The 24,584-nt window shown below is 41.3% G+C and overlaps 2 protein-coding genes across 5 annotated transcripts in view; both read left to right on the top strand.

The window, feature by feature from the left end:
- Window positions 1–3,776: 3,776 nt before the first annotated feature.
- Window positions 3,777–5,045, top strand: LOC137777602 (phosphatidylinositol 5-phosphate 4-kinase type-2 gamma-like). Of its 3 annotated transcripts, none has more exons than XM_068564503.1 (2): window positions 3,777–4,025; window positions 4,080–5,045. In XM_068564503.1, exons 1-2 carry the CDS (start codon window positions 3,777–3,779, stop codon window positions 5,040–5,042), a joined length of 1,212 nt encoding a protein of 403 aa, XP_068420604.1. In that variant the 3' UTR covers window positions 5,043–5,045. The 3 variants fall into 3 exon arrangements, with proteins under 3 accessions (XP_068420604.1, XP_068420605.1, XP_068420603.1); XM_068564504.1 differs by having other exon boundaries at window positions 3,777–4,145; window positions 4,290–5,045; XM_068564502.1 differs by having other exon boundaries at window positions 3,777–5,045.
- Window positions 5,046–9,926: 4,881 nt separating this feature from the next.
- The window catches only part of ATAD2B (ATPase family AAA domain containing 2B), a 155,322-nt gene continuing 140,664 nt past the window's right edge, over window positions 9,927–24,584 (top strand). For both annotated transcript variants that reach the window (XM_068564720.1, XM_068564719.1), the window contains exon 1: window positions 9,927–10,449. In XM_068564720.1, coding sequence (XP_068420821.1) covers window positions 10,234–10,449 — 216 coding nt within the window. In that variant the 5' untranslated portion in view covers window positions 9,927–10,233. The remainder of the gene's footprint in view (window positions 10,450–24,584) is intronic.

Raw genomic sequence — 24,584 nt, 5'->3', positions numbered from 1 at the left:
AAGGCTTCCCCCCCTCCCCTGCCACAGGGATATACAGTTGTTCTATTGTAGAATCATTAATTGAAAAGGCTATTTTTTCTCTATTAATTACCTTGTCCTTGTTGCAAAAATCAATTAACCATATATGTGAGTTTCTTTCTGGACTCTATTCTTTTCCATTGAGCTATTTGATTATATATCTACACTATATTATTATACCTTTGTAGTAAGACTTAAAATGAAGTAGTGTTAAGTTCTCTATTTTTGTCTTTTCTTGATTGTTTAGGTGATGATTCAGTTTCTCAATTTCTACAAAATGTCTGCTGGGATTTTGACTGGGATTGGCTTGGATCTGTTGATCAATTTGGGGATAATAATTTTCATCCTAACAATATTAAGTCATCTGGTAAATCTCTCCACTTATTTAGATCTTCCTTTTTTTCCTTAGCAGTGTTTTTTAGTTTTCAGTATATAGATTATATATTGTTTATTACAACTGTACAGAAATAAATTTTTTATAAATTGATCTGTCTTGTGACTTTGCTAAATTTTATCACATATTAGACCTACTAGTTTATTTATTTATTTATGATTATTATTGTTTTTAAGATTTCTCATGAGATTATCATAGGACATAGTAGTTCCTTCTTCATTTCCAAATTATATACCTTTTATTTACTTTTCTTTACTATTGCATTGCCTAGGACTTTCAGTCCAGTGTTGAATAGAAATGATTAGAGCAGACATCCTTGCCTTGTTCCTGAAATTAGGGGGAAAGAAATCACTTTTCACCATTTATTATGATGCTGGATATAGGATTTTTTTTTAAAATTATTATTTATTTTTGGCTGTGTTGGGTCTTAGTTGCAGCACGCCCGACCTTCGTTGAGGCATGCGGGATTTTTCATTGTGGCATGCGGGTTTCTCTCTAGTTGTGGCATGTGGGTTGTTTCCCTTCTCTAGTTGTGGCACACAGGCTCCAGGGTGCGTGGGCTCTGTAGTTTGCGGCATGCAGGCTCTCTAGTTGAGGTGTGCGAGCTCAGTAGTTGTGGCGCGCGGCCTTGATTGCCCTGCAGCATGTGGGGTCTTAGTTCCCTGACCAGGGACCAAACCCACTTCCCCTGCATTGTAAGGAGGATTCTTTACCACTGGACCACCAGGGAAGTCCCTGTGGTGCTATTTATAAGGCTGAGGAAGTTACCTTCTATTCCTACTTTATTGAGTTTGCTAAAGTCACAAATGGATGTTGAATTTGTTAAATGTTTTTTTAGATCTGCTCAGATGACCTTATGGTTTTTCTTCTTTATTATGTTGATATGATGAATTACACTGATTATTTCAGTTTCAAATGTTTAACCAATCTTGTGTTCCTGGGGTAAATCCCACTTGGCCATGATTTATCATTCTTTTTATATATTCATGGATTTGATTTGGTAATATTTTGTTAAGGAATTTTTTTGTCTCTCTCTATATATGTATAATAATTAGTTTGTGTTTTTTTTATGTTATTGGTTTTAATATAAGGGTTATGCTGACTTTATAAGTGAATTGAGAAATATTTCTTCTTCTATATTCCAAAAGAATCAGGGTTAGGGTTAGGGTAAAACTGGTATTGTTTTTCCTTACATATTGGATAGAATTCACCAGTGAAGTCATCTGGGACTGGTGTAACATTTGTGGGATAGTATTTAATTACATATTTAATTCCTTTAATTAATAATATGGGTATTCAGGTTATCTATTTCTTTATAAGTGGACTTTAGTAATTAGTTTTATTTCAGGTAATTTGTCTACTTTACCCATGTTTTGGAACTTACTGGCATAAAGTTAAGTTGTTCCTTATTATTTATTAGTTGTCCCTTTAAAATTTATAGTAGAGGTTGGCAATTAGCAGCCTGTGGGCCAAATCTAGTCTGTGGCCTATTTATGTACATTTGTGAACTAAGAATGGTTTTTACAGTTTTAAAGGATTGTTAAAAAACAAACAAAAAACCAAAAACCAAATCAAAACAAAGAGTATGTGAAATACACCATGGGTGGCCTGCAAAGCCTGAGATATTTACAAACCGGCCATTTATAACAAGAAAATAGTTTGCTACTTGAAGTCTAAAATCTTGAGTGATGTTTATACTTCATTCTTGAAATTTGTAATTTGGGTCTGCTTGCTTTTTTTCCCCCTTTGACTGGTCTGGCTAGTGGATTATCTTTCCTTTCTCTCTTTCTCTCTCTTTTTTTTCCTTTTTACAGGAATGAACTTTTTTGATTTTTTATTTTATTTTGGGCATGGCACGCAGCTTGCGGGATCTCAGTCCCCCAACCAGGGATTGAACCCGGGCCTCCGCAGTAAAAGTGACGTGACAAATCTGAACCAATAGACCACCAGGGAACTCCCAGGAATCAACTTTTGATTTTTAATTTCTCTATTATTTGCTTTCTATTTTGTTTTATGCTGTCATATATATGATTTCCTTCCTTCTGCTTAAGCATAATGCCTTTGAGATTCATACGTTTTTGTATATATCACTAGTTAATTCCTTTTTATTGTTGAGTAGTATTCCGTGTTGGATGTACCAAAGTTTGTTTAACCTTTGACCTATGAGTGACTTTTTTTTTGGCTATTACAAATAAAGCTGCAATGAACTATGGTCTACAGGTTTTTATGTGGATGTAATTTTCCTTTCTTTGGAATAAATACACAGGGTTGCAATAGCTGGACGGTATTGTTAAGTGTATATTTAGATTTTTAAGAAACCATCAAACTGCTTTTCAGATTGGGATTTGCTGTACCATTTTGCATTCTCACCAGCAATGAATGAATGATCCAGTTTCTTTGCCTCTTCACCAGCATTTGGTATTGTTACTATTTTTTTTAGTTTTTCTAACAGGTGTGTAATAATAACTCATCATGGTCTCAATTTGCATTTCATTATTGGTTAATGATGTTGAAATCTTTCTTTTTTTCAAATATTTAATTTATTTATTTATTTAAGTTGGTTGTGCTGGGTCTTAGTTGCGGCACACGGGCTCCTTAGTTGTGGCATGCGAACTCTTAGTTGTGGCATGCACATGGGATCTAGTTCCCTGACCAGGGGTTGAACCCAGGCCCCCTGCATTGGGAGCATGGGGTCTTAACCACTGTGCCACCAGTGAAGTCCCCTGAAAACTTTCAATATGCTTATTTTCCATCTATATATCCTCTTACGTGAAATAACTTCTGATCTTTTCCTCATTTTCTAATGGATTTTTTTTTAATGCTGAATTTTGAGAGTTCTTTTTATATTTAAATGAGTCCTTTGTGAGATATGTGGTTTGTAAACATTTTCTTCCAGTCTGTTTTGTGGTTTTTATAATCTTTGCAGGGTCATTCACAGAGCAAAAGTCTTAAATTTGATGAGGTCCAAGTTATTGGTTTTTTTCTTGTTTAGGTCATGCTTCACCTCTAACTCTAATCTTTTTAGTTTTATAAGTTCTATCTCATTCCTTTAAAATTTACTGTCATTTTTTGCTTATTATTAATATTTTCTAATCTTTGACGTATATTACATATCTGAATATAAAATTGTGGGTCTCATTCTGTTGTCTATTCTTTTGTGCTGGCTGGCTTTTTGTGTGTGTATGTGTTGGCTATTTTTGATGATTTTTTTTTAACTGAGTCATATTCATGAGTTTTTGCATATCCTGTTGAAGCTGCATTCTTTTGGAGATAATTTACATTTGCCTTTGCTTTGTGCTTAGGATCACTTTTGACTTAAGCCTTTAAATTATCGTCCTGCACTCGGTTGGGTGTGCGGGAGACTATGGCGTCCTCCTCGGTCCTGCCGGCCACTGTACCGGCGCCGACAGCGGCTTCCGGCACAGGTTTCGGCTTCGCTTCCAAAACCAAGAAGGAGCATTTCGTGCAGCAGAAGATGAAGGTGTTCCGGGCGGCCGACCTGCTGAGGGGCGTGTTCCTGTGGGGCGTAGCCCACTCGATCAATGAGCTCAGCCAGGTGCCTCCCCCGGTGATGCTGCTGCCAGATGACTTTAAGGCCAGCTCCAAGATCAAGGTCAACAATCACCTTTTCCGCAGGGAAAATCTGCCCAGTCATTTCAAGTTCAAGGAGTATTGTCCCCAGGTCTTCAGGAACCTGCGTGATCGATTTGGTACTGATGACCAGGATTACTTGGTGTCCCTTACCCGAAGTCCCCCGAGTGAAAGTGAAGGCAGTGATGGTCGCTTCCTTACCTCCTATGATCGGACTCTGGTCATCAAAGAAGTATCCAGTGAGGACACTGCTGACATGCATAGCAACCTCTCCAACTACCATCAGTACATTGTGAAGTGCCATGGCAACACACTGCTGCCCCAGTTCCTGGGGATGTACCGGGTTAGCGTGGACAACGAAGACAGCTACATGCTTGTGATGCGCAACATGTTTAGCCACCATCTCCCTGTGCACAGGAAGTATGACCTCAAGGGCTCCCTAGTGTCCAGGGAAGCCAGCGATAAGGAGAAGGTTAAAGAATTGCCCACCCTTAAGGATATGGACTTTCTCCACCAGAACCAGAAAGTTTATATTGCTGAAGAGGAGAAGAAAGTCTTTCTAGAGAAGCTAAAGAGAGATGTGGAGTTCCTAGTGCAGCTGAAGATCATGGACTACAGCCTTCTGCTGGCCATCCACGACGTCATTCGCGGCTCTGAACCGGAGGAGGAGGGGCCTGTGCCGGAGGAAGAGTCAGAGGGGGATGGGGACTGTGCCCTGACCGGACCTCCTGCTCTGGTGGGCTCCTATGGCACTTCCCCTGAGGGTATCGGCGGCTACATCCATTCCCACCGGCCCCTGGGCCCTGGAGAGTTTGAATCCTTCATTGATGTCTATGCCATCCGGAGTGCTGAGGGGGCCCCTCAGAAGGAGGTGTATTTCATGGGCCTCATTGACATCCTGACACAGTATGATGCCAAGAAGAAAGCAGCTCACGCAGCCAAAACTGTCAAGCATGGGGCGGGGGCAGAGATTTCTACTGTCCGTCCTGAGCAGTGTGCTAAGCGATTCCTGGATTTAATTACCAACATCTTTGCCTAATAGACTGCCTGACTCCATGGTGACTGCTGCTCTGTGTTCCAGGTGGTGGGGTTCTGAGAGGCTTGGGGGAATTGTGGATATTCTGGCCACTACTTCTGCTCTTTCTCTTTTGCTAACTTCAGGCTACAGGCTCCTTCCATCCAAATAACTCAGTCTTGTTGAGTAGGCTCTTCCTGGCCCTCAGAAATACATTGTCCTCTCTCCTCTTCCTTTCCTTCTCCCTTCCCCTCCAACAAGTCTGCTTGCTTCATTAGAGTGTTACTGTTGACTCTCTCCCAAGTGCCTTGATCTTTGTAAAATGTCCTGTTGTTTCCATAACATAGGAGGAGCTGGGGGAAGGGTGTTGTTTGCCATCTTCAGGACCTGACTGGACAGATGGACCTGGCTCAAGCTGCTACTCTGGATGCACCTTGCTGTGTGGGATGAACCAAGAGTGTCTGAATTTTGCTGATAACTTTATAGAGCTCACTGTGGCACACTTCCTTCCCGGTAGGCCCTGGGATGGAAGATTTTCAAAATACTACAGATGTGGGTGGAGGCATGCACACATATGATGGGATATGGCCAATCTTATGCGGGTGGGGTGGAGAATGGTGGGCCGGCTGGCAGCTCATGGAGGTGGGACCTATGAGGACTCTTGTGATTATGCAGGGAATTGGAGGTCTCTGGTGAGGGTTGACTACTCTCCAGTCTCTTCCCTCGCTCCACTTTCACCCCCACCAGAGATGCCCACAGTGTTGAATCCTGGGTGAAGGTGTTTCACTGTTGCTGTTCTTCACCAGGACCTCACATCCCTCCTGGAGCTGGAACCCTTCAGTGGGGGTATGGCCAGTTCTGGAGGCTGGGAGGATGAGCCAGGGGTATAAGGTTCACTCCCCATGTTAAATTTCCTTTCTTCATGTCTAGCCACCCCTAAGGTTTTAGACCCAGCAGAAGGGAATATCTCTACCTGGGTTAACCCTGGTTATTTCAAGAGAATGGAAGTCTCACGTGTGGGAACCTCCTCTGCTTCCTGGAAGTGTGCCCCTAGCATACTTCCTTCCCCTGTCCTTCTCAAACCCTTTTTCCAGTTGGATTTGTTATTCTGTTCGTCTTATACTGCTACTGTGTCTCTCAGGGAACAGATGGCCGCCTTTGTCATCTTCACTCTCCACCCCCAGAGAGGAGTCAGAGCCATAACCCGGCCCCCTCCAAAGATAGGTGAGTTAATATGTGATATTCTCAGAATGTAGCAGACCCTGATGAGCTGAGATAGTGTACTCCCTTCCCCGCAAGGCCCTTGGGGCTCAGGCAGCCGTTCTTCTTGTGATCCTACATCCCCCCTGAGGCTTCTGCACTTCTCTAAAACATAAAGATAGGCACCAGCAAGTGGCCTGTGGGGTACAAAGACTCTTGCTCTGTATCTGCCTGGACTGATCTGTCTCACAAGAAGTCATGAAGTCATAAAGGAGAATTCCTCCTGCCCCTGCATCTTCTGCTCCAAAGGAAGTGACAAGAGGAGTCCCTAGTTAAGGATTAGAGTCCTTATAATATGTTCCTGTCAGGAGGCTGATGGATCTTTTTCACTCCAACCATCTACCTTTCCCCTGTTGAACGCAATAAAATTCCATGACACCAGCAACTGTTGTTCTTTAGAAATGGGTTTTCTGACCATGTGGCTGATGTATCATAAGCATTATGGTCTTCTTCATTTGTTGCTTCTGTTTTTTTTCATCTTTTTTGTTTTATTAATTAATAAAAAAGATCTTGTGTATTTACTCCCATTGCTGTCACTGTATAGAAAATAAATTATTGAATCAAAAATAAATAAATAAATAAATTATCGTCCTGAGGTTTTTCATACATATCAGATTTGGTGACTTTAGGCTGCAAATCTGAGGATCCGTTTGTTGTTTTGAATTCTTATGGGATATGTTTTTTCCCCTCTCATTCTTAGTGTAAATGTTGGGAAAGGCAGTTCTCCTTGCAGCTTCCTGGAGATGAGTGATGGGAAGTTTGGTTGGTTGATTTCTTTTTTTTTTATAAATTTATATTTATTTTTGGCTGCATTGGGTCTTTGTTGCTGCACGTGGACTTTCTCTAGTTGCAGCGAGCAGGGGCTACTCTTTGTTGCAGTGTGCGGGCTTCGTACTGTGCTGGCTTCTCTTGTCACGGAGCACGGGCTCTAGGCGCATGGGCTTCAGTAGTTGTGGCACGTGGGCTCAATAGTTGTGGTGCATGGGCCCTAGAGCTCAGGCTTAGTAGTTGTGGTGCATGGGCTTAGTTGCTCTGCAGCACGTGGGGTCTTCCCGGACTAGGGCTCGAACCCATGTCCCCTGCAATGGCAGGCGGATTCTTTACCACTGTGCCACCAGGGAAGTCCCAGTTGGTTGATTTCTAATTCACCCTTATATTTAGGTGTATCCTTTTTGTACCAGGATTTTGCAGGGTTATTACATTAGACTCTGTAACTTGAGTAGGTTCTGGACTTTGTCTTCTGTCTTTCCTATCTCCTGTAGGCAGAGGAAATAGAAGATCAAATTCACTGGAGTTGAGCAAATGTACTGAAAGTGAAAGCTGTCTTTAGAGCTTTGCTTGCTTTTCTGGGTTCCTGCTGTGACTTAGTTTTTGGTCTAAGTATTCCTTAGTATCTTGCCAGCTCATACAGTTTTTTTAAAAAATTTATTTATTTTATTTATTTTTGGCTGCGTTGGGCCTTCGTGGCTGTGCGTGGGCTTTCTCTAGTTGCGGTGAGCAGGGGCTACTCTTCGTTGCAGTGCGCGGGCTTCTCACTGGGGTTGCTTCTCTTGTTGTGGAGCAAGAGCTCTAGGTGCACGGGCTTCAGTAGTTGTGGCACACGGGCTCAGTAGCTGTGGCTCATGGGCTTAGCTACTCTGCGGCATGTGGGTTCTTCTCGGACCAGGGTTCAACCCATGTCCCCTGCATTGTAGGCGGATTCTTAACCACTGCGCCACCAGGGAAGCCCTCATATAGTTTTAAGTAAAGTTTAAAAACGATTTTAATTGATTTTTTCAGTTATTTTCTTCAGGTCATACTGTGTAAAACAAGCAACTCTTTTGTATCTTTTTCAAGCTTTCCTTTCTTTTGTCCATGTTTCCTTTCTCCATTTCGTGGTTCAAGATGCATCTCAGGAGTCATCACCTCTCAGAAGCTCCCTGCTTGAATTAGAGGTCTCTGCCTCATTCTTTCTTTCCTTCCTTCCTTCTTCCCTCTCTTTCTTTCTTTCTTTTGTTTGGCTGGCACAGCATGTGGGAATATTAGTTCCCCAACCAGGGATTGAACCTGTGCCCCCTGCATTGGGGGCTGGGAGTCTTAGCCACTGGACGGCCAGGGAAGTCCCTCTGGCTTATTCTTTCTAATCACATTGTTCTGCAGCTTACTGGTTCCTTGCCTGTCTCCATTCCCTCCTTGTCTGTGACCTCTTTGAGGGCCAGAACTATGTTGTTTTCAAAAAATCTCCATTTCCTGGCCTGACAAGAGTATCTAACAGCAATTGGGGTTAGAATAAACATTTGGTGTTAGTAAATGGTATAGGTTATCATAACCTGAATAACAATCTGGCTTTCTCAATTTAGGACTACAAATACAAACACAGAAACAAAGGAAGAAAGCACACAAGTCCTTTGTGTGCTAATTTGCATACCATACACCTCTTCAGGACACTTCAAATATTACTTAAAGCCAGCCTCTCTCTGCAGGAAATGAAATTGTTTATCCTGTTCAATGATCTCATAGGTAATTGACACAGGAAAACTCAGGTCTTCCATTATGAGGTCTCCACACCCAAAGAGGCCGGTTTTAAATTGTGGGTGAAGTGTTCTGGGGAGGGTGTGGTATGCAAGTTAGTGTAAGAGGGACTTGTCTGCTTTCCTGCAATCTATTCTGATTCCCCAAGAGAAAAACTATTTCCATTCCCATTGCATTATGCAGTTTTGTTGACCAACTGGGAGCTTGGATGGCTGGAATTTCTAATTTTGATGCAGCTTGTTTATTTTTACAGGACTTTTCTTGAGTCTTCAACTTTTCTTAGGCAATTTTTGGAAATGAACATAATTCTACTTACATCATAGCTTTTCATATTAATTGCGTCCCTTAATCTTTTTCTTTGAAAGTTAAATCACACATTTTATATCTTTGTATTCAGCTTTTTGTATTCTTAATGCTTGCGCGGGCGGGGCAGCAGTGCTAAAAGGAGGCTTTAGTACGAAGAATTCACTCTTCGTGACTACGCCTTAGGTCTGGCTAAGGTTATAGAAATCGGCAGTGCCTTGCTTTGTTTAAAGAGGCAGGGTTCTAGCGTTTGCTCTTTCTTAAGCTTATCGTGTGCCAGATACGGCACAGATATATTTTATCTCAGTTATCATTCACATTTTTACAGCCGTTAAAAGTACAACTCAAGTTCAGTGTCTTGCCTTGGGTATCCCTGGGATTCCAACTTAGGTCACCGCGCCCTCGTCTTCACCGGTCCCCCTCCATCCCCTGCCTTTTCGGGTCGTTCCTCGCTCCATCGAGGCCACCTGGGATGATGCTGGGGGTGCGGGGGTAGTCAGGCCTGGCAGGCTACGAATACTCCACGACCGACTCCAGCTCGCTAGCTAGTACCGCGCGCATTCTGGTTTTTCCCGTCCCCCCACTTCTAGGAGGCAGCCAGACCTGGAAACCATAGAGCTGAAACAGCCCAGAGCGTCCCTTCCGTGGCCGCCGAGCGCTGACGGCGCGCCGTTGGGCGGGGCCTACTGGAGGGGCGGGGGAAGAGGAGGGAGAGCCGGCAAGGGAAGGGCTGGCCGGCCTTGCAGCGCCCCGCAGCGGCCAAGTCGGAAGAGGTCTCGTCGGCCCTGCGGCGCTGGAGCCCTGACGCACGGAGCTCGAGAGCGAGAACGGGAGAGAAAGGGGCAGAAATGGCGGCTCCGCTCGGCTCCCGCTGAGTAGGTCGAAGCCGGCGGAGGGTCTGAGCTCTCGTCCTGGAGCATCGCTCCCGTCTCCCGCTACCTGCCTTCGCACGCCGACTTCCCTTCCTCTGCCCTACCCTCGCCTGTCCTCGTCTGCGCTGCGCAGAGTCCCGGTCGTCTTGTCTTTCCCGGCCCGGCTCCACTAGCCCTGACTGCCCGGCCGGCGGGCCGGCCTTCCTCGGCTCTCCCCGGCGCGGCAGGCGCCGCGAGCGCGGCGTGGACCCCGTCCTCCTGGCTGGACCATGGTGAACACCCGGAAGAGCTCTCTGCGCCTTCTCGGATCTAAGTCGCCTGGGCCCGGGCCTGGGCCTGGGGCCGGAGTAGAGCCTGGGGCGACCGGAGGCAGCAGCCATTTCATCTCCTCTCGGACCCGCTCCTCCAAGACCCGCGCTGCCAGCTGCCCCGCCGCCAAGGCCGGGGGAAGCGGCGGCGCCGGCGTCGCTCTGGATGAGGCCCGGGTAAGAGCGCGGCAGCCCGAGTCCGGAGGCTTGCGAGTCGGCCCGGCCGCTGGGGCTTTGTCTGGCCGGGTTGGGGCAACAAGCCTCCAGTGGAGACCGCTCGGGCGGCCGGAGACCGGGTCTGCGGGTGCGTTGGAGGATGGCAGCCGGCTAGGTAGGGCCACGACAGCTTTGCTGGCCCCGCTCTTTTGTGTAAAGAACAGGACTTGAGTCCAGGGGAGAGGGCTAAGGGGTGGGGGGGTGTCTTTTCGGGGACATTAGAACAGCCTGCTTTCCGTGTCCGTGTCCTGCCTGAGAGGGGAATTCTAGGGGAGCAAGAGCGAAGGGCCAGAGTTCCCGGGTGGAAGGGTTGGAGAGGAGAAGTGAAAGTTTTATGCGGTGTCAAACCCTTCCTGTAAGTGTGTGAGCTCCTGCCGGTGTCTAACTCCAGCTTACTCTCAAACTGTTTGGGGGTGGTTCAAGTTTGTGAGGAAGTGAACGGAGAGCTCCAGTTGGCAGCCAGGCAGGGATGGTGAAAAAAGTTTGGAGCTGCTCTGACACCAACTTTAAAAACAAAATCAACACTATCGCCTCTCCAGGCAGGAGCGATCAAAAGTGATGTTTAGCTGGAGAATCAGCCAGCCAGATAACCAGGATTCTATTAGGGACTCGGTAGAGCTTTCTAGTAGAGCCTTCAGGTCACAAAAGCGGCACGTCGAAAGAAACGTGTCGAATATTATTGATAGTAGGCACTATCATCTCCAAATTGTTTGGTGTCTTGGATGTCTCCATTTTTGCTTTGGGAATAGTTTATAAAAGGTGACTTAACACCATCGTCCTACTACTGCGAAAGTGACATTTGAAGAAGACCGGTGATGATTTAGTATTTTTTTTTTTTAAAGTGGTAGATCTTGAAATTTATTACAGGGTAAGGCTCTAAGCTAGCACGTATGTTTTATCACTTTAAAGGAATTGATAAGGTTGTGTTACGAGATTGGTTATGAATTCAGAAAAGAGAGTGTTGCTTCTGTCTAGAGAGAGGCTAATTTTCTAAGAATAATTTGACTGGAAATTGTTCATTTAACATACTCCTTTAAATCCACACCATTTTGTTATTCTTAGGGGAGGAAAGCAATATTTCATTTTCTGTAGGGGTCTACAAGATTATGTTTGCGTGTATTTTTTTCTCTGTATCTCATACTGTTCTGACACTAATGAGAATGAACCAAGGCAAATACAATAGACATTTTACTGTACTTCTCTGAAATATGTTGTATCTTTGAAAATATAATTGGCCTTTATTTTGCTAAAAATCTGGAAAATATTTTAAAAATTGCTTTATGAGTAGACTTATCTTGGAGCTTATAGCTCTCTTAGGTTGAAATAAGAAAGCTAAATCTGAAAGTTGTGCAAACTATTCAGAATAATTATTCTGAAAACTAGACTTTCTGTAGAAATTATTGCAAACATGTACAAGCTTACTGACTTCCTGAAGCTAACATATATTTTAAAATAAAAGTAATTTAAGAAAGGTTTGTCCTGTATCCTTAAGGACAAATAAAATATTTAGAGTGTAAGCATTTAGTTGTATAATGCTATGAATGCCTAGCAGGCTTAGAGCAGTGTCTCTTTTATGTGAATCAATTAGCTCATCTGTCACTGATCATTTTGTGGTCCCATTTTTGAATTCATGGATATTATGCTGTCCTTACCCCCTGAGGAATAAAGTGAGGTAATTTGTCAAGCAGCTGTTATGGAGATGTTAAAAGGCAAGGAATCAATAATCTAATGTAGAAATGAACATGCGGTAGCTTTTCGATTGCTAGAAGAATGAAAGATATTAGAGCTCTTTCTAGAAGGATACTAATGAAACTTTGTTTCAAAGATCTTTTTAAAATGTATTGAAAGACCATGAACAACAGGCCAGTGGAAATTTACTTTGAAACATTTGTTTTTCAGTTTTAAGAAGGTTTGTGTTCTGACCCTAGTAGATGATGGAATGATCTAATTGCTTTCTCCGAGAAATTTACTAACCCTATGTTGTGATTGGTCCTTTAGAAGAAGATAAGTTACAATTCTGAATTTAAGTTGATGTATATTTATGAAGCCGGCTGTATATTTCCTTGTTGTATATTTCTGAAATGGGTTGATTTGAGTTTGGTAAGCTCTTCCTTTCAAGTTTGTTTTATGTTACAAGAATTTAGCCCTCCTGGTTCACCCTTTCTGGTGTACCTAAAGACACCCTCTGTGTCTGTGGTGTCTTAGAAATTTGCTGTCATCTGTAAAGACTTATTTGGTGGAAAATGGGGTTGCTCATGCCGTTGCTTTAGGGGACTTATTTTTGTAGGAAGAAATGTATTCCTCTTGATACGATATAAATTGAAGAGGTTCCCCTTTTTCAATTTTTGTGTGATATTCTTCACTTTACAGTTGATGCTGATTTCCACACCCCGCCTCGGCCCTGACTCTTTTTAGGCTATTTCACCCACTGTGTCTAGAGACATTTTATTTGCTCTAAAAAGCCTTAGGACCACGATCTGTCATAGCTTTGCTTTTCCCCCAAAAGGGAAAATAGGGTGGGGAAATACACACATGATACATTCTGTAGGTTATTGGAATGATTTTTTTGCGCCTGTACTTCTTTAATGTCAAGTTGACTTGTGCTCTGTAGTTAGTTGTATAATAATTACTGCTATATATTGATACTTGGCGTTTTTGTTTAACATGTATAAAACTTAATCTCTTTTAGGTTAATCTAAACGTCAGTAATTAGCATTTATTTGCCACACCTAAGAGTCACTCTCAGCAAACTAATACTGTAGCCACAGAATTGGAAAGCAGTCTGAAAATATTTCAACTCTTTTTCTACCTCTTTTAGGCCTGTTTGTTGGTACTTTTGGCTTGTTACTAGCTTTTTGTGTTTTTTGAGCTTTTTGAATCCACATCTTAGTTGAGAGAATCAAAATACATATTTTAAGTAACTTTATAGGTAAATTTGTTTGATTTTTTTTTTTTAATTTTATTTATTTATTTATTTTTGACTGTGCTGGGTCTTCATTTCTGTGCGAGGGCTTTCTCTAGTCGCGGCGAGCGGGGACCACTCTTCATCGCGGTGCGCGGGCCTGTCACTGTCGCGGCCTCTCGTTGCGAAGCACGGCTCCAGACGCGCAGGCTCAGTAGTTTGTGGCTCCGCGGCATGTGGGATCTTCCCAGACCAGGGCTCGAACCCGTGTCCCCTGCATCGGCAGGCAGACTCTCAACTACTGCGCCACCAGGGAAGCCCAATTTGTTTGATTTTATTTTTAGAAAATAACCTCTCAATCTTTCTTTAATATGCTCTTTTATCATTCTATACTTATTCTTTTCCAACATTCATTCGTTTGCCAATGTAACAGAAGCAGAGTGGTGGAAATTGAGGGTTAAACATGGAAAAGAAGTCTGAGAGGGAAATGTAACCATGTATGTAACTCTCAGATGAGTAGGGAAAAATACAAGTTCCTCAGAGTAGACCAAGTTTTTCCTTATATCAAATTCATATATGGGGCTTCCCTGGTGGCACAGTGGTTAAGAATCTGCCTGCCAATGCAGGGGACACGGTTTCGAGCCCTGGTCCAGGAAGATCCCACATGCCGCGAAGCATCTAAGCCCGTGAGCCACAACTACTGAAGCCCGCGCGCCTAGAGCCCGTGCTCCACAAGAGAAGCCACCGCAGTGAGAAGCCCGCGCACCGCAACGAAGAGTAGCCTCCACCCGCCCCACTAGAGAAAGCTTTCGTGCAGCAACGAAGACCCAACGCAGCCAAAAATAAAATAAATAAAATAAATTTATTAAAAAAAAAATCTTACCTTCAAAAAAAAAAATTCTTATGGAGCACCGTATAGGTGATACTGAGTAATGTGGTAAAACAATTACCCTGTCACAGTTTTGAACCAAAGCAGCTATAGAGTTCACAGGATTATCTCCGGTATCCAACTGAAAATGCAACTTTAAAGAATTCATAGCTGATTCACTTTGTTATACAGCAGAAACTAACACAACATTGTAAAGTAATTATGCTCCAATAAAGATGTTAAAAAAAGATAAAATAAAAAAAATTAAAATGTCAAAAAAAAAAGGAAATGTGAAAAAAAAATTCAGTTTTTGGCCATTTCTGTAGTCCAAATATACAAACTTGCAGTTTTTTAGGTCAAGGATGAAATTTACACTTGTAGAAGTGAATGCGTATTAATTCCTTAAATCATTTTCCCTGGCAAATAATCTTTTTAACCCTCCTTGGATACATCCTTGATTGCATGTCTTCTAAATACCTAATTATAGATAAACCTGTAACCTCTGAAAGCTAGGTGGACAGGTGGTAGGATTAACACTTGGTAAGAGAACTAAGGAGCCCAACCACTGTCTGCACCTGAATGGGGAGTGATCCTGTCTCTTTAAGGTTCCACTTCAGAAAAGTGCTGCATTACTTTGAATTATGTATTTGGTATTTCTTTTTGGACATACATAATGAAGTTTGATTTCTTGATATTTGGGTTTTTGATCTTGTACTAGGAATATTTTATATTTCTGTTATGTCTCTGTGCTGGGGGAGGATTTTGTGAAAAATGAGTTGAGTAAAAAGCAGATGGAATTTTGGATAAAAAGTTCTATGGAAGTACAGAGTTAGGGGGAAAAAACCATATGTAAAATGTGTTAACTTTAAGTATGAGCTAGACAGTTTTTAGAGAGGTAAGTATTGTGTGTGGCTTATATCAAACAATAGAAAAGTTATCTGTTAAAATTAATACGCTGTGATTTGTATTAGCTTTTAGATACTTTGAGTATATGCTGTAAGATTCTGAACTTCAGATGCTTTTGAACTGTATTTTGGTATAAGATTTTTTTTTTTTTTCATTTTTAGATTGTTATTGTAGTTTTATCTGGAGGTAGAATATATATCTTAGGTTAAAGTCTTTCTCTCCTAGACTCTTCTATTAGAGTAGGCTGTAAGCTCCCTGGGACCAGGCACTATATCTTATTTTCTTCCCGACTGCTGCATTCCCAGGGCCTAGTGCATCATCTGGCATATAGAAGATGCTTAATAAATATTGATACTTGTTAAATGAATGAATAGCATATTAAGGAGCCGATCTAGTATGTGAAAATTGTGTTGATTGGACTCTGAGAATAGGGGGTAAATAAACCGTAGCCCCTACCTTCAGAGCTCTAAGTATGCACACGGTATACACATGAGAAATTATTAACAGGATAAATCAGTTCAAGATAGGGGCCAGATGACATGGATACTCAGTGCGATAAGAGTTCTAATCCTGGGGCTTCCCTGGTGACGCAGTGGTTGAGAGTCTGCCTGCTAGTGCAGGGGACACGGGTTCGAGCCCTGGTCTGGGAGGATCCCACATGCCGCGGAGCGACTGGGCCCGTGAGCCACGGCTGCTGAGCCTGCGCGTCTGGAGCCTGTGCTCCGCAACGAGAGAGGCCGCGATAGTGAAGAGGCCCGCGCACCGCGATGATGAGTGGCCCCCGCTTGCCGCAACTGAAGAAAGCCCTCGCACAGAAGGGAAGACCCAACACAGCCAAAAGTGAATATAAAAATAAACAAATAAGACCTGGTGCAAACAAATAAATATTAAAAAAAAAAAAGAGTTCTAATCCTTTACTAACTTTTTAAAAAAAAATTAATTAATTAATTAATTAATTTATTTTTGGCTATGTTGGGTCTAAGTTTCTGTGCGAGGGCTTTCTCTAGTTGCGGCGAGCGGGGGCCACTCTTCATCGCCGTGCGCGGGCCTCTCACTGTCGCGGCCTCTCTCGTTGCGGAGCGCAAGCTCCAGACGCGCAGGCTCAGTAGTTGTGGCTCACGGGCCTAGTTGCTCTGCGGCACGTGGGATCTTCCCAGACCAGGGCTCGAACCCATGTCCCCTGCATTGGCAGGCAGATTCTCAACCACTGCGCCACCAGGGAAGCCCTACTCACTGTTTTGAGTGGAATTCTTTGATGTACTTTAAGGATAGGGATTGTCACGTTCACAGCTATATCCTAAGTTTCTGCAACAGTGCCTTCCAGACATAGTGCTCAATAAATAGTCCCCCCCAACGCCTGTGCCACTCAGCTTGCGGGATCTTAGTTGCCCGACCAGGGATTGAAGCTGGGCCACTGTAGTGAAAGCGCCAAGTCCTAACCACTGGACCACCAGGGATTCCCAATAAATAGTTTTTGAGCGAATGAATGGAAAGTAGCCTCATTTGAAATTATTTTCATATTGGCAGTCTTCACTTTTGCTATATTTACATGTTGCAACTTGCCCAACAATTTGGCCCATTTGGTGGTAGCCTAATGAGGAGAGGAGTAAACTAAGGTTTATTTAGCATCTCATACCCGGTGTTTAATGCTGTCTCATTTAATCCCTGCAACAACCCCATGAGGCAGGTGATGGTATCCCCATTTTACAGCTGAGGAAATGGAATTGCTGAAGAGGTTAAGCGGCCTGTAGAAGGCCAAATAGGCATAAGTAGTAGGGTAATATTTAAATCTAGTTCTGTCTTTTCCATGTGTTTACCTTATTGTCTCATCTGTATTTATCACTACTCTTTGACACTGTTCATTCAGTTTTCAAAAATATCTGAAAAAGTGAAGAAGGATGCCATTGTACAGTCAGAAAATACTGTACGCACTGTGTATAGACAGATTTTTACTAGAATATCTGGAGTTGTGGTGTCTAGTATTGAGACTGGAAGTATGAACAGTAGTAGCCTATAGGGATATGAAATATAGGACAGTGATTTTTCAGTAATTGCTTGCTGCCTGATTTCAGGGGGTGCGTGTAGGGAGAGGAGCAGGCATATCACGTAGAGACCACTCTTTGGCAATATTTTTGCTTCCCAGTATTTTAAAGATGGCTTGGGAAAAAAATCCCTATAAAAAAACTAAGTCTGAGGCCTTGTGATCTCCAGTGTACTTGTGCTGCCATCTTTCCCTCTACTTGGGGATACTGATTTATCAGTGTGTACATTTATTTTATGCTCTAGGAATCTGTTTATCTCTGGGGTAGATAAGTGTTTTCCATTTGTAAAAAATGTTTCATACTTTAAACCTGTTGAAAAGACATTATATGGTATATTTATATATGATGATACATACTATTGATTAAACATGTTTAGCGTTATTAGTTTCTATCTGTATTCTAGGACCCAAATTGGGATCTCTGAAACAGTGGTGCTTCAGATACCCTTAGAATGAAATGTTCTCTAATCTTGCCAGGTAGGAACTTGGAAGTCATTAAGTTTAACTTTTGGTAGTGAGACTTGCTTATTCCTTTGTTCTTTCATTCAATCAATAAATATTTATCAACCAGCTACTACGTTAAAGTGTTAAGTGCCATGTGGACAAACATTTTGTCTCTTTGGTTCATTGTTACAGAGCTGCCATGTTGCAAAAGTCAAGGAGGCACCATTCACAGTATAGTCTGTGTTACTGGCTCCCCCTGGACTTGTGCAGTTGCACTCCTTGTATGTTACATACTGCAATTCAATACCCAGAAGTGGAATAGAGTATACGTGTACTTAAATATTATCTCTAGATTTGTTGTTCTGGTCTCCATTTTTGGAGTAGTGCAGAGGAGTTCCTATATCCCTACACCCCTGCCAGTATTTGTCAATATAGCTTTTTAATTGCTTTTCTTTGATTATCAATGAGAATGGGCAACTCTTTATGTCCTAGTAATTTTTTTTTTAATTTATTTTATTTTGGCTGTGTTGGGTCTTAGTTGCGGCCGGCAGGCTCCTTAGTTGCGGCATGTGGGCTCCTTAGTTGTGGCCGGTGGGCTCCTTAGTTGTGGCATGCGAACTCTTAGTTGCAGCATGCATGTGGGATCTAGTTCCCTGACCAGGGATCGAACCCGAGTCCCATGCATTGGAAGGCGGATTCTTAACCACTGTGCCACCAGGGAAGTCCCTGTCTATAGTAATTTTTAAAAAAATTTCTTCATCTTTAAAATGCTTGTTAATATTTTTGTTTTCTGCTGGAGTTGCTATTTTTGTCATGTTTTCCAAGAGTAGTATAGATCAGTGGCTTTTAACCTTTTTTGTCCCATAGTAAGGGATACTTTTTATGTTGTGATGCTGTACACACATGCAGTTTTACTTTTCCTGTTTAGGTCTTTGATTTATTTTATTCATTCTACTAGACAACCTATCCTTTGTAGCGCCACTTTATAATGTACCTAGTTCCCATGTATATTCTGCTTTGATCTCTCTATTCTTTTTTGTTGGTTTATTATTTATTCTTACGGCAGTATCATACTGTTTCTGTGACTGTGGTTTTGAGGTATGTCTTAATATCCTAAAAGTCAAGTTCTTCCTCTTTGTTATTTTTCAAAGTTGACTTAGATAGTCAAAGATTTTGGTATATATTTCCAGTTAAGATTATGGACTTCCTTTAAAGATCCAACTAGAATTTTGACTTTTTAAAAAAAATATTCACTTATTTTATTTATTTTCCTTCCTTCCTTCCTCCCTCCCTCCCTCCCTTCCTTCCTTCCTTCGTCCTTCCTTTCTTTCTTTCTTTCTTCTCTCCCTCACTCCCTCCTTTCTTCCTTCCTTCCTTCCTTCCTTCATCCGGTCTTAGTTGTGGCACGCGGGCTCTTTGTTATAGCGTGCGGGCTTCTCCCTAGTTGTTGTGTGTGAGCTTCCCTCTAGTTGTGGTGCGTGGGCTCCAGGGTGCATGGGCTCTGTAGTTTGCGGCACGCAGGCTCTCTCAGTGAGGCGCGGGAGCTCAGTAGTTGTGGTGCGTGGGGTTAGTTGCCCCGCAGCATGTGGGATCTTAGTTCCCTGACCAGGGATCGAACCTGCGTCCCCTGCATTAGAAGGCGGATTCTTTACCACTGGACCATTGGGGAAGTCCCATAGAATTTTGATTTAGAAATTTTAAAAATTTAATTTAATTTTTTATTTTGTTTATTTATTTTGGCCGCTCTGTGTGGCTTGTGGGATCTTTGTTCTCCCACTAGGGATTGAACCCGGGCCCTCGGCAGTGAAAATATGGAGTCCTAACCACTGAAACACCAGGGAATTCCCCCAACTAGAATTTTGATTGGGAATGTTTTTGAATTCCTAGATTAATTTACAGAGAATCGACACTTTCATATTAAGTTGTCCATGAGCAAGGAACAGCTCTCACATAGCATAGTTTGCATATTTTTCTTGTGGAATTTGATGCTTTTTTTGGTGACCTAATATATTGTCAGTTTCGGTAAACATTCTTTGTGTGCTTGGCAAAAATGTATATATTCTATTAGATGTAGAAAAATGTAAATATGTATATATAAGTATACATATATGATGGAAAACATTGAGATGGAAAAATATTACAGTGTGAATTTATTGATTGTTCAGATACTCAAATATCCAATTTTGTCCCTTATTAAGATTCTATCTAGGGAGTTCCCTGGTGTCCTAGTGGTTAGGACTCTGGGCTTTCACTGCCATGGCCTGGGTTCAATCCCTAGTCGGGGAACTGAAATCCTGCAAGCCGTGGGGTGTGGCTGGAAAAAAAAAAAAAAAGATTCTACCTAATTTTTTTACTGTTCAGATTCTTCTGGTATACATATACATATATATTTTTTTACATAAACTTTTAATTTTAGAATAGTTTGTAATTTTCTTCCTTTTTAAAAAAGATTTATTATTTATTTATTTATTTATTTTTGGCTGTGTCAGGTCTTAGTTGTGGCACGTGGGATCTTCGTTGAGGCATGCAGGATCTTTTGTTTTGGCTCGCAGGCTTCTCTCTAGTTGGGGCTTTTGGGTTTTCTCTTCTCTAGTCGTGGCATGCAGACTGGGCGGGTGGGCTCTGTAGTTTGCGGCACGCAGGCTCTGTAGTTGAGGCGCGCGAGCTCAGTGGTTGTGGTGCGCAGGCTTAGTTGCCCCATGGCATGTGGGATCTTAGTTCCCTGATCAAGGATTGAACCCGTGTCCTCTGCATTGCAAGGCGGATTCTTTACCACTGGACCACCAGGGAAGTCCCTCTAATTTTCTTCTTGCTTTATTCTTTGATCTATTGTTTATCTAAAAGTATATTGTTTACTTTTCCAAATTGTTGGGCGTTTATTTTCTAATTACCTTTTTGGTATTTACTTCCAGTTTAATACTCCTGTGCTCAGAGAACATATTCCATGTGATTTTTTTTTTTTTTAATTTGTATTGGAGTACAATTGATTTACAGTGTTGTGTTTTCCATATGATTTTGATCTTTTGAAATTGTTCTGACTTATTTTTGTCACCCTGTTTATGGTTAGTTTTGGTAATTGTTCTACATACACTTGAAAAGAATGTGAATTCTGCCATCGGCGGTACAGTGTTATAGATATGTCCACTAGACAATGTTTGTGCATCTTCTGGTTTTAAAGTTAAGTATTTGCCTTTTTGTGTGTGTGTGTGATTGCTCTTAAGACCTAAATGTCTGTTTATTAACTCTTATCTTTTCTTAAAAAAATTATATTTCCTCTAACCACATACTCTTTAACATACTCTTGTAATGTTCCACCTCCCTTCTTGTCCTATATTGTCTAGAATTTTTGTTCTGACTTTTTTATGGGTATAAGTACTTTGTCTTTTTCTTTTTGTTGGAGTTTTTTCCAACAACAATAAATTTCACTAAGGTACCAGTTTATCTTACTTTTTATGTCTTGCATTATTATTCTGTATTTATTTCTCTTCTTTGTGAATGCTCCCTCCAAGAATATTTTCAGTCTGGGACTTTCTGTGACAAACTTTCTGAGGCATTACATGCCTGAGAATATTTTCATTATGCTCTTTAATTTAATTTAAATGAATTTAATTTAATTCATTTAATTTAAATGAAAACTTGGCTTGATACAAAATTCTAGGTCCAGTACTTTAAGAATATTACTTTATTGTCATCTTCTTTCCAGTGTTACTCTTGAAGTTTGATGTTTGTCGGATTCTTTTGTAGGTATTCTTTCTCTTTTGAAACTTCGTAGAATTTTTTGGTCTTTTTTTCCATAAATTTTACTGTATTTTAGGCGTGGGTTTTTCCATCACTCTCTTGTTTGGCAATCTTAGATCTTTTAGTCGGCGGTTTTTCATCTATTTGACTGTGGTAAATTTATTTCTTAATGGTAATCTAAAATTATTATTACTTCTTCAACTATTCTCTCTCTTTTTCATTCCTTCTGGAACTCATTTTATTCAGATGTTGGCACCTAGAAAAATTTTGTCTCTAAACCGATAATAAAGCAAACCTTTTAAAGCACTTTTGATGGCCTGCTGGAGAACTTTACTGACAGTTATTTGAGTAAACAAGACTTGGTGCTTCTTGTTGCAGACCTCTGTTGACTATTTGGTACCCGTGTGTCAAGTGGCCCACTTGTCAGGGGATAAAGCCTTGAGGTTGCTTGATGAAAGTTCATTTCCTTTACAACTTGCATCCTTTATCTAAAACATACTTCAGTGCTCACACTTAAGGTGAGTGTTCCAGTTGTGTACTTGATTGTGCAAGTTAAGGGAATCTACTTTTAAAAAAAAAAAACTAAGCCCTGGTGTGGAGCTATACCTCCTTAATCAGTGACACATTATAATAATTTAAAATGTGTATATAGAGACAGTAGGAGAAACTTCTTTGAGAGATGTGTGCAAACAGGAGAGAAACTGGTGTGGGGTGGTTTCTATGTTAAAATTTTGAAAGTATTTTAAATTAATTTAAAATTTTAATTTAGTTTTCATTTTTTCGTTATTACTCTTCTATTTAAGTCTCCAAGTTTATTAGATGGGAAAATTGAGGAGAAATGATAGTTGCCCAAGACCATATGATTTTAAAGGCAACAGTTCAACTGGAAATGGAAGTGTCTTTCTTTAATTCTTTAATATCTATTGAGTGACTCGATGTTCCAGACACTGAAGATAAAGGAGTACACAAGACTCTTAACCTCAGCTCTTTGGCAAAATATTTTTATTTAAAAATTATGAAATCAGTATTTCAAATAATATAGAAGTGCACAGAAAAAAAAAAGGACTTTCCCCATCTCCCCTAATTCCTCTAGCTCGTTCTTCCTAGGGATAATCACTGTTAAAGCTGGTGTACGTCTTTCCAGACCATTGCACATGTATGTATGGGTTATTTATATGTGTATATGTGTGTATGCATATATATATATATATATATAATAATAATAATTTTTTTAAAATTAATTAATTAATTTACTTTTGGCTGTGTTGGGTCTTCGTTTCTGTGCGAGGGCTTTCTGTCTAGTTGCGGCAAGTGGGGGCCACTCTTCATCGCGGTGCGCGGGCCTCTCACTATTGCGGCCTCTCTTGTTGTGGAGCACAGGCTTCAGACGTGCAGACTCACTAGTTGTGGCTCACGGGCCTAGTTGCTCCGCGGCACGTGGGATCTTCCCAGACCAGGGCTTGAACCTGTGTCCCCTGCATTGGCAGGCAGATTCTCAACCACTGCGCCACCAGGGAAGCCCCTATTATCTTTTTTGACTGCACCACTCAACTTTCAGGATCTTAGTTCCCCCGACCAGGGATCGAACCCTTGGCCCCTGAAGTGGAAGCATGGAGCCCTAACCACTGGACTGCCAGGGAATTCCCTATATGTTATACTTTTAACAGAAATAGAATCATACCTTATATACTATTTATGATAGTTAATTTTTCTACTTAACTATGTATCATGTACATTCTTTCATATCTGTCCTTCTTGCTGGCTTTTTAACATTTTGTTGTATCATTACACCATCACTTTAACTTTTCCCTATTGGTACACAGTTATGTTGTCTCCCTGTTTTTAATATTATAAATAGTGTCACATAAAATGACCTTTCTCTTTTAGGCAAAGTGGAAATAAATACTGAGTCAAAGGTATACTGTACTTTAAATTTTTATAGGTTTTGCCAAATTGTTCTATAAATAGGCTAAATCAGTATGCACCCCACTCCCCAATACTCTCAGCACTGTTAAGTTTTTATATACCTTTTACTGGCCGATTTAAGGAGTTAAGATTTAAGTTTCTTGAAGGGCAGAGTGTTTAATCATCAATTATGTTTAGTATCTAACACAGTAACAGGTGTTAATAAATTTTGTTTGTGGAAGGAATGGATCTTAATACTAGAAAGCCAAACAAGTATCCTTACTTGAGACTTTATCCACTGTCAGGCTGCAGGTGTAATATTTGTTATTTATACTTCTTCACCTGGTTCTAACAATCTTATGAGGTAAATAGTAGTTTTTGAATTACAATGGTAGTGCTGCAATATGACTGGTTCTGTCTAACTCTTAAGTCTGTGGCATTTTTCAGTATGCCCATTGTCTCTTTGTCATTAAAAAAATTTTTTTTTTATATTTATTTTTGGCTGCTTTGGGTCTTCGTTGCTGCACGTGGACTTTCTCTAGTTGCGGCGAGTGGGGGCTACTCTTTGTTGTGGTGCACGGGCTTCTCATTGCTGTGACTTCTCTTGTTGTGGAGCACGGGCTCTAGGGCGCACGGGCTTCATTAGTTGCGGCACGTGAGCTCAGTAGTTGTGGTGCACGGGCCTAGCTGCTCCGTGGCATGTGGGATCTTCCCTGACCACGGCTCGAACCCATGTCCCTTGCATTGCCAGGAGGATGCTTAACCACTGCGCCACGGGGAAGTCCCTCTTTGTCATTTTACGTAATGTAATATTTTCAGGTGAAAGAATTATCTTCCAGGAAGAAAAATGCAGTTTAAACTACAATAGGCTATTTTTATCTTTTTACAACTCCTCAGCTCACTTCTATATATTTTTTTCCCTTTCTGTATTCTTTCATGATGATTGTTTAGAAATATTAAACTAGTAAGCCATTGCTCTTGGGATATTTGAGGAAATTTTAGGACATTTTGTGTGCCTGAAGTTTTAGGACTTTGTAGAATAGTACTGGCTCTAAGAAAATAAACAGCAGTGTGAGTTTTGTTTCCTGAAGTCATGGTAACTGCTGCCTCTGTGAATTCTTTTTACAAATGAAAGAAAAAGAAATTGAACTTCTAAGCTCTCTCATGAAAACAGGAGTACCTATTTTTAAGAAAGGTAGAAAAAAGCCTGTCTTATAAAGGAAATTGGAAAATATTGATTGCACCCATATACTTTCTGATCTAACCTGTTGGCAGTTCCTATTCTGTTTTTT

This window comes from Eschrichtius robustus, chromosome 15, assembly GCF_028021215.1.
Source record: "Eschrichtius robustus isolate mEscRob2 chromosome 15, mEscRob2.pri, whole genome shotgun sequence".
Lineage (NCBI taxonomy): Eukaryota > Metazoa > Chordata > Mammalia > Artiodactyla > Eschrichtiidae > Eschrichtius > Eschrichtius robustus.
This window is presented reverse-complemented; position numbering and strand designations above follow the sequence as displayed.